The following is a 10,861-nucleotide window of genomic DNA, read 5'->3' as shown; positions in this document are numbered from 1 at the left end:
TATATATATATTTATATATATATATATATATATATATATATATATATATATATATATATATATATTTATATATATATAAATATATATATATATATATATATATATATATATATATATATATATATATATATATATATATATATATATTCTTATTATTCTAATCATCATAAGCACCCGATGGTGCATAGGGCACTGTATCGTATTAACGCAGTGTTATCTTGATCGTTACTCATATGAAGGGAAGGTGATCCCTCCTGCGCTTCAGGGACCAGTCTAGGAAAATAATAAATAAATATTCGAGTGTAAAATCACTAACATTTATTTTCGTCCCCCCTGGAAATCGAACCCAGGACCTCCAGCACATATAAATGGTAAAATGTATTGAAGATGCTGAAACCATAAAGATTCATGTGACAAATAAGTGGTCGAAAATAGGTAACCGATTAAATCTGACGATTAATACATATAATGAAGGCATGGAGATCCAGATTCCAGAATTCTATGTATGGAAACGTCGAACTGTTAGCTTTTAAACGTAAATTTGCTTTCATCGTTAGATAGTCGATGATTGATCAATATTATTACAATATTATAAAGCTAAATATTTATTACAGAGGGTGGTATGTCGATGTAAAGTGTAATTAGGGAGACTCGGGATATTATTAAAAACCCTTCTGTCTATACGGCTGGCCAAACTTAAAACACAGTAAGGGACACCTTTTTTGAAAAACTGTTTTTTTGCATTTTTGGAATAAGTAGATTCTAGTCTAAAAATGCAAAAAAAAACGTTTTTCAAAAAAATGTCCCTTTCTGTGTTGTAAGTTTGGACAGCCGTATATACCATATGCTAATATAAAAATGCTACAGGTATTATATAAAATTTATTTTATCGATAGTTTGACCTCTCCATATAAAACACAATAATTCGCTCTGCATCCTACTTATTTTATTTTCGTAATTTGGGATATATGGTCTTCTAATAAAACTCTTTGTATCCTTTTAATTCACTGAAAAAAATGAGCCTAAATATACCAGCGCGTTACAGCGCCTTAATCTATGATTAGCGTCTTTAAAAGCATTAAATATAATTGATATATTAAAATTGCCCATAAAACTTTTTTATTATTCGTTTTCTTGTACTTATCATTGGTGACTGAGAAATAAAAAAAAAATGCAATTTAATTTAATGTGGAAAGCGTATTCGAAATGTAAACCATAGCCCAGCACACACTGCGATTTGAATACATAAAATATCTTTGATTGACGAAAAATTGAAGAAGAATTTGGAAGTCTAGGCGTTTACGGGGCTTACGACTGTCATAAGCTGTATGATTATAATCCAGGATTCGGACCTCACATACAAATATAAGAGTGACGTCGCCCACCTTATCAAGCTGATATACCTTGGGAATATTAGAAGGAGGGGTAGGGAGATGAAAGAAAATTCTGCACAAAAAAATATACTTAAATTAATTTAATTAAAAATATAAAAATTATACGAAAGTGACTTTAACTTAAACTAATCTTAAATTAATTTAATTAAAAATATAAAAATTATACGAAAGTGACTTTAACTTAAACTAATCTTAAATTGCTATCTTAAATTAGCTTAAAATTAATTAACCCTATCTTAAATTAAACTTATTCTAACCTTTGGTGGAAAAGATGCGCCGTGATGATGAGGTGGCCGTGATCCTTTGTGAAAAAGCTGCGCCGTTGGATGCTGGGATGAGGTTCTTCTTATGACGGGCCGCCGTGCGATGACTCTTGCTTCTTATCTTCTTCTTCTCCTAGTAGAGCTTCAGCTCTTAATTTGAGGCTTATGACCCGGCGTGGGTCTGCTTTTGATACTCCGGATGAGTAACTCCCTTTTTTCTATCTTCTCTCTCCCTGCGTAGAGCTCCCGCTCTTCTCCTCACTTAAGTCTTAAAACCTGGTGTAGGTATGCTCCTTCTAACTGATTTCTCCCGACTGCTCGATCCCCCTGATCTCTCCCGACTGCTGCTTACAACTCCTCGATCCCACTGATTTCCCGAATGCTCCTTCCAACTCTTCTTCTTCTCTGCGTCTTCTGACTGACCAGCCGTCCGACTGGTCGATCTCCTCTTACGACTTACTCCCTCCAACTGATCCTTCCAATTGTTGGCTTCCAAGAGATCGATCCCACTGATTTCTTCCCGTTATATTCGGTTTCTCTCCTTGAAGGTCACGCCCTCGAAACCATTTTTCATTGGCTGACGGTGCGCTTGTTTCCACCCCCAAAATTTTCAACGTCTAGACATCAATTAGCCTTAATTTTATTTATAATATAATAAAGAATGCTCTTAGGATAAATGACCGCCGGCAAACATCTATTATCCCTCAAAGGCCAGCGGGTTGGCGACAGTTTTTTTATGATTCAAACCTTTTAAATACATTTTAGTTTTATGACAGGTAAATTATAAAAGGTCGGGGCCATAAAAAATATTTGCGCGCACAGAAAAAAAATTTTACCTAAGACTAATTAAATTAAACGATTGATAATTGATTATTTTTGCCAGGCTAGAGGAGAAACGTGGTTTCACCACGTCAAGAGTTTCTGCTCAATAAAATAGCTTCTTCGTCTCACCAATAGATATCACTAGTGAAAATTCTAGTGATTCTTGTTCAATATTTCAACATTCAATCATGTATATAGAACTTCCAAGAATTTGAGTAGTGTGGTTGTCAATCGTGGGTAGAATTGGTGAATGTTACACGTGTGTAAAGTGATCACTTAAACCACCCTATGATGGTTTAAGACCCGTAAATGTCCAACTACCATATTTTTCTTCATCTACGTTGAGATGTCAAAAAATAATATGATAAATAACTTATTTTTTCGTTAATACGTTAATTATTTTCAATAAAATAACTTTTTATAAAACAGCTGAATTTCTTTCACCTGGCCTTACATTCCTGCCACTACCCAGTTTAATTGAGTTGTATAATTTATGTGTATTCATTTTCAGGCTACCGGGATGACTCCTCTCATGTATGCTGTGAAGGACAACAAGACATCCCTTCTCGACAGAATGGTGGATCTAGGAGCAGATGTTGGAGCTAGGAACAACGTAAGTTATAATAATAATTTAGTTGTTAGTAAAAGAGATATTTTCACATAGAATATGAAAACCTATAATATCATTTTTAAAGTCGTGTTAGTATAAAGTAGAATCTCGATTATCTGGACTAAACGAAAACCAAATTGATGAGTAATAAAAATTATGAATAATTAATTCATCTATGTTTCTGGGTACAGAGTAAATGGTGCACTGAAAGCAGATATAGCAAATAAAAACCTATAAGCGAAAGCTAAATAGACAGGACACAAAGAAGTCCTGGTTTAAACAAAACCAAAATAAAAATAAAAGTGTTTTTTCTTCTTCTACCTCAAGAACGACATAAGCGACATGTTGGTACTATCTATCAGCTGATTTAAATATTCAAGATGTAACACAACCTTAATTTAAAAATAGTAAAAAAATATGTTGAAAACAAAATTACATATACTCGTACTTGGAACAACCTCCCTTCATAAATTAAAAATATGTAAAAGACACAAACAGTCTAAAACAGTAACTTAATTAGCACATGTACACACTATACAATAAAAAAAACTAAACAAGATAACTCCCTCGTTCCGCATAAAAATATGTTTTTTTTTTGTATAACATGTCACTATCAACAACAACAACAAAAAAGTCCCTCTCCAAGCACAAGAGCCCAGTCTCTTTTTTGGAGAGGCTCAGCGCAACTAAAATTATAATATTGTATTAAGTAGAAATGTATAGAAATTGTATTAAATTGTATTAAAAAAAATAACTATATTTCATTAAAATAATAAAATGTATGTAGTATGGTAACGAGGAATCGCTGTGACTGCTATAATGTGTCATTCAAACCAAGATATTAAAAAAATAGCCAAATATTGAATTACAAATGAGTAATAAATTTAAAATGACAAACGAACTCGTCAGGAAAGTTTGCATAATTTGAAAAAAAATACTCCCCAATTCGTGGTACGGTTAATTTGCTTATTAATATTCGTTGCCTTATTTGGTTTAGTAGCAGAAGCGTTTTTCGAAACACTTTTGAGCAAGAATGCAAATAAGGCTGTAAAATGAACACTTAACATGAAATAACAGTAAAATACCCAACAAACACACATGGCAGGACCTGAGGGGGTTGAAAAGGAATGCTAATTTCTTTTGCTGATTTACTGTCGGCCTTAGTTCGGTTCTACATAGCTTCTACATTCTAATAGTATTATGTACATTACTATTAAATGCTGTATTTATTTTTACTTGAAAAAGTAAGTCAAATAAACTTAACTGCTTATTACTGACTCGACGGTCCTTCGTACATACGTTCACAGTGAAACTCGGCTATAGCTATAGCGTCATTGTAAGTTAAAACGTGTAACCGAATTAATTCAATTTACGTAGATATATTATACTGTCATTTACCATGGTATTAGCATGTCACTTTACTAGTTGCTAATTCGATATTTAAAAATAAAACACAACAAACAGTTATCAGCGTTTATACGCTAACTAACATACACAATTAATTTTTGAACTTACTGACATTTCTTGATGGAACTACATTTTATACACATAATTAAATAACAACCATGTAAATAGTTTTTCCACATACAAGAATATTTTATTTGAGAAGTGACCGGGTTTCGTCGTTACCAAACATCATCAGACTGTGTTTCGTCGTTACCTACATTACCCAGTCTGATGATGTTTGGTAACGACGAAACCCGGTCACTGGTGAAATAAAATATCCCTTCCAACCCTTATCCTCACCCAATGGTGAATAGGGCACTATATCATATTGACGCAGTGTTTTCTTTATCGTTACTTACATGAAGGCAAGGTGATCACTCCTGCACTTCAGAGACCAGTCCAGGGTAGTATTAAATAAATATCACAGTGGTAAAATGACTAATATTTATTTTCACCTCGCTCTGGGAATCGAACTCGAGACCTCCAGCACGGTAGTTATACACGCTAACCATTACACCACGGAGGAAGACAAAAAAACATATGTGGAAAAAACTATATAGTTGTTATTTTATTATTTGTATGGTATATAACATTCACAGATAAATAAATCTCTTTTGGAGTTATTTGAAGGGAGTTAGAAGTCAAGTCGAATATCGGTTTTACACAATCTTAGTTACAGTAAGTTTAGACTCCAAATCAGCAGCTTTATACACACGCGCTTTTTCGGGCGAATAATCCGTTTATGGTATCAATCGAAATAGCCCCATGAAAATCGTGGCTATTTGTAAACAACTGAATTTGGGGGAATCGTAGACAATACTGTATTGGATTTAAAGAACTGTCAAATCAACACGAAGGAAACGAAAATATCAGACTGCTGTTTAAAAAAAGCCAAATTACAAAATTCTGTACTATGCAAATCTTTATGCGAAGAAAAAACTTTGTTATATAGAAGAAAAAATAAAAAAAATATGCATTAGTTTATAATAAGTAGGCAAGGATACCAGTCAGTTTTGATACCAGTCTAGAATCATATCAAATAATGATAAAAATATAATAATATTATATTACAATAAAAAAACATTTATAATAATTTTCAGGCCCTTATGACCTTACTTATACGATGTACCGTTCCTATAGTAGGTACGTATCATATTAGTTTATCATTAAATATATATTTTTTCTGGGCTATACGCCAGACGCGTTCCGTCCATGGATGCTGTGGATACTCAGTATTCCTTGTTATCTGCCCAGATGTTGATATATGCAACCTACATATCGAGACACACACATCGCTCACTCCTTTCAACAACGTCATTTATAAAAAACTTGATTTTTCGGAAGATCGTTTAAAAATACAATAAAATGTATTAAAAATAAATATCAAGCCATTAATGAACTTTTTACTGTGCAACAGATTTTTTTACATAAAACCTGAATATTTTTTCTCCATTTGAAAAATATTTAGTGTATTCAAAAAAACAATTAACTATTACCTTTTCTTCCAAATGCAAAATCAACACTTTCTGCCCTGTAGCGGGTAAATATTAAGTTCAAAATATGCCACTTTTGCTGAGATATAGTACATTTTCTGGGCATTCCGAAAACACGCACAACTGAAAATTGAAGATTTTTTATATATGTATGACGTTGTTGACAGGAGCGAGCGACATGTGTTTGTGTTATTGTAATGCTAAATTATCAAATTTAATTAAAATAATTAATTAAATATACTCTACAATATACGTGCGGAAAAACGTATCAAATTAGTAGTCCAAAGAACTCTTTTATGAATCACAATGTTATTACATGCAGTGGAATTGAAAACTAAAAATTAAATCCAATGCAGGTACCTATTTTATTGATGTCATCGAATTAAATATTTCAAAAGCGACTTTTTGGTCGCAAAATAACTCGTGCGCACTCTGATGCGTTACTGTCCGCTTTTTATTTCCAATTCGTTGGACAACCCTGCGTTATTGGCTTTGAGCAAGGCAGAGGTCTTCAACCGATAAAAAAGATCAAAATAGTGTTCATTCTACTTAGTCAGTTATGAGGTAGGCATGTTTATTTGATGCCAGCAGCTTCCATAATATAAAAATTTATAATCAGATGTAAAAATGGCATTATTATTTTTGCCCAATCAGTATTTAACTTGGGACGTAACGCATTCCGATTCGTTACAATGGAAGGGGAAAATGTTATCCGCATGTCATCTGACCTCCGTCTTATCGAGGGAGAGACCTTACTTTTTTTTTATTATTTAGTAACCAATCTGATTACATGTCATTATATTTCTTATATATATGACGAATGACCTTAAATAAACATAACCACCTCTAGTCAAGCAGTTCTTGTTGTAAAAAACTCAATATTGATAATTTATATACGTAGTATATTACACTTTTATAATGAACCATATAGCCCGGCCGCCAATTGCTGCTACTCAGTCTCATTAAACGGAAAAGAAAACAAAATTTCTTGTAATTTCCTGAAAACACACAAAATATTTCAACATGCCATATTCTTGTCAAGAAACACACTGTCAGCCATGATCAATGTTTTGTATTGCGTGCTTTGATATTATATCAAATAGATGGTGCTGCCATCGCGATAAAACACTTTTATTATTAATGATTTTACCTGTCACCAGTTTCATTTTTATTTATATAGAATGCGTGGTGTTAAAATTTCAAAGCAAAACTTATTTACATTTCAAAAATAAAATTTAATATACCGTAATATAATAAAAGGCAGCTCTAACAATGTCGATTATGAGGAAACCTAATGACTGGTCAATAATGGTGATGTAAAAAAGTTATGCCTATTTATTTATTTAACTTTATTCCAAACTTTGAGGTACAGCGTGCAAGCTTCTAAGCTTCTATGGTAAATGTATTATTTCAAATACAGTTAAATACATTAAATATTTCATTTAACCTCCATCGGTAGGTGATACGACTAAACGACAGCTTACAGTAAGATGATTCTTTTATTATGGTCTTTCGTTTATAATGCATAACTACATAGATATTTTAATAATAATTAATATAGGCTCACGATTTGGCTGAATTCCCGCTAAAATAATATTCGTTGCAAGATTTTACTAGAATTTATTAGGATATGATTCGTCGATTTACAACAAACCTTTTCATTCGTGTAAGAATATATATGAAGAATGACGCTTCTACTGGTAGCGAGGGAGTTAGTAAAGCACCGTAATTATAATATTCCAAACATTCTTGCACTAATTTAGTAAAATATGGATTGTTAAAATATGTATTTCATTTCCCAGGATAATTACAATGCCCTCCACATATCGGCTATGTACTCCCGCGAGGATGTGGTGAAGCTGCTTTTATCCAAAAGAGGAGTGGATCCATTCAGTCCTGGAGGGGTGAGTTATTTCTTGACTTACTTCATTTTTTATAACTAACCTGTTTTAAGTAAAGTCTACAGCTACAAACTTATATTTTTTTATATCTACAAACTTTTTCTAGCAAAACATTGTCACATCAAATTAATCCTGTGTTTTATCAATTTTGCACATAACGTAGAATATGGTTGGGGTTGAACTGTACTCGTACCAGCTTGTGTGACAAAAAGCCACTGAGTATTAATGCGAGTTCCTTGAGGTAGTCCAGTTAGCTTTACTCCTTCAGAAAGAAAACTTTCTATTTTTAATTAATGTTTTACTTCGTAAATACCACTATTTCTTGAAATCTACTGTGACACGTGTTTTGATGCATTCCGCATCATTTTCAAACACCGTATGTGAAGCTAATTCTAAATTTTAGAGTTGGGTCCTTGGGACGTTGAAGGTTGAAGACGGGGTAGTAGCTGTTTCTTATTTTTATTTATTAATTTAATTTTTAATTTTTATTTCTTATCAGAGGAAACATATACAAAAGGGGGGAGGCTTTAGCCATTGTCATATTGTTAATTATGGGTTTATTGTTATTTATATTCTTATGAATTTCTATTGTTTCAGAAAACTTTCTGTTAAAAAATTCATATATACATAATATCAAAAGGTATTCGATAAAAATTCAAAAATAAATTGTATCAAATGATGTGTAACAAAATAAATACGAGTATATATTTCAAGGAAAGATGTTTTTTTCAATGGTTAAGTGTATATTGTAAGGGTTTGTGAGTAAACATGATTAAATACATATTTAAGTTTAGTTGCTAGTTACCTCAGTATGTGATGTTATTTGTAAGCAATGATAGCAAATCTTGAAAGCTTATTAAAAATATTTTACCAGGAGACGGAAAATTGGGTATATGAATTATACGACGGTATATTATGATTTAATGTCTCACAGAGTCGACAGCAGACTGCCGTGCATTTGGTGGCGAGCAGACAGACTGGGACAGCTACCAGCATCCTTAGAGCACTCCTAAACGCAGCTGGAAAGGACATCAGGACCAAGGCGGACGGAGTGAGTGAAATAATACCTTTTTTTTAAACACTCAACAAAGATGAAGAAGAATTTGGAAGTCTGGGCATTTACGGGCTTACGACCATCATATGCTGGTTTAAATGATCACTTTACACACGTGTTACATTAATCTCATTTACTATTATTATTATTCATCGATGTCAAAACAAAATATGAAAAATAACTCATATAATCGGAGATAATCCAAATTTGTGAACAAGTATTTGGACACACTCAAAATGTTGTAAACAATACCTTTGCTATTTTAAGTAAATGTATTTTTAAATACTTGTATGATACTATAAAATGTACTCGTATTTTTAAATAATAGTTAATAAAGTCTATTTTGGAAAGCAATATTATTATTATTATTACTTAGTATTTTAAAAGCATTTTTAACTTTGTGGTGTGGTTATATAACACTCTCCTTATCATTCATGGTTTTCATTTTTGGTAAGGTAAAGTGGTATTACACAAAGTGAACGATGAATGATAAGGAGAATGTTCTAATCACGTCTCTCCCAATGTCTCTGTTAACATATTTATTTGATCAAAAAAGTAACACATTATGTTTTAAAGACGTAGCTGTCATTAAAACTCTCGTTCGTATGTTTGTATATAATAACAACACAAATACACAGCAGATGTTTTATATTCATAAAATACATCAAAAGAAAAATAAAACATTTCACATTTCCAACAAATGTTGAAAAAATTATATTATATCCACAAGTTTTCTAACCCTGGTCTATCCATATTATCATGGCTCAGGGAATCATCTTATCCGCGATGGAAAATTCTGGAAACTCTGCATTATTGTATTTATCATATTTCTTACAGCTAGTCCGCACATACTAAAAATGTTATAGCTTTTATAATTTACAGTAAATGAATATATAATTAAGGCATCGTAAAAATGGCCCTTTAAAATTTTAATACGGTTTAAATTGCCCTGATTTTTATGGAGCTCTATGTACATCTGTATTACACTATAATGAGCCTTGAAATAACTTTAAAGTTTTTTTTACGAGGAATAAACTTATGTTTTCGTAAAACCTAGTATGTAAGTACGGACAATACAGAAAAGCAAAAAGGGTATAAGCGGCATTTTTATTTTCTTGTAAAAGTAAAATATTAATGATTTTTTTAAGGGAAAATAATTACATTTATATGAAATAACTGTATTCCTGGAGTTTTTGAGTCGAGCACTTAAGTTCGACTCCCGGAGCAGGCTCGTATTATTTTATAAGATAAATAGTTTTATTTGAAATTAAAAAAATATGTATACTTAGAAAGTTTAGGGTTATAAAACATTTAAAATATTTGTCCGCCTACGCTAGGCTACCTTGCTGGAGGCCCCGGGTGCGATTCCTAGGGGGGTTGTCAAATAAATATAAGTATTTATTAAATATTACCCTGGATTGGTGCTTGAAGCATAGGGCTGATCACCTTTCCACTATGTGTAAAGATAACACTGCGTTTATATGTTGCAGTACCCTATGCACCGTTGGGTGCGGATAAGGGTTGTGAAAACATATGCTTCGGAGACGCCTGATTTCGTATGACTACTTATTTTTGACATTTTTGATGAAAACTGCAAACAATTTCAGATGATCTTCCCGTAATCTATTTTTTTATTATTTTAAATCAATTACCAAAAAGATAATATCGTTTTTTTCACACTCCATCGTCAAATTTCCCCAACACATACCATATGTTGAGTTTGTTCTATCAAAAAGTATTTACTTTTGTGTGACTCATAGTGTCAAGGGAGATTGTTTACGAATCTCTGATCTAAATATATTAAATTATCTTCTATCAATCGAAAAGAAATATGTTGTAATGTATATTTTTTTACAAAATATTAATCTGTATATTATA

General features: G+C 32.0%; 1 protein-coding gene across 1 annotated transcript in view; it reads left to right on the top strand.

The window, feature by feature from the left end:
* Positions 1–10,861, top strand: part of LOC148303234 (uncharacterized) — a 75,543-nt gene that overhangs the window by 38,208 nt on the left and 26,474 nt on the right. Inside the window, exons 2-4 of the mRNA XM_088270258.1 lie at positions 2,991–3,092; positions 7,831–7,932; positions 8,864–8,980. Coding sequence (XP_088126384.1) covers positions 2,991–3,092; positions 7,831–7,932; positions 8,864–8,980 — 321 coding nt within the window. The remainder of the gene's footprint in view (positions 1–2,990; positions 3,093–7,830; positions 7,933–8,863; positions 8,981–10,861) is intronic.

Source organism: Brachycentrus maculatus, unplaced genomic scaffold, assembly GCF_059751285.1.
Source record: "Brachycentrus maculatus isolate JH-2025_06_01 unplaced genomic scaffold, ASM5975128v1 h1tg000378l, whole genome shotgun sequence".
Classification (NCBI taxonomy): domain Eukaryota; kingdom Metazoa; phylum Arthropoda; class Insecta; order Trichoptera; family Brachycentridae; genus Brachycentrus; species Brachycentrus maculatus.
Note: the sequence above shows the minus strand (reverse complement) of the source record. Positions and strands in the feature narration are given on the sequence as shown.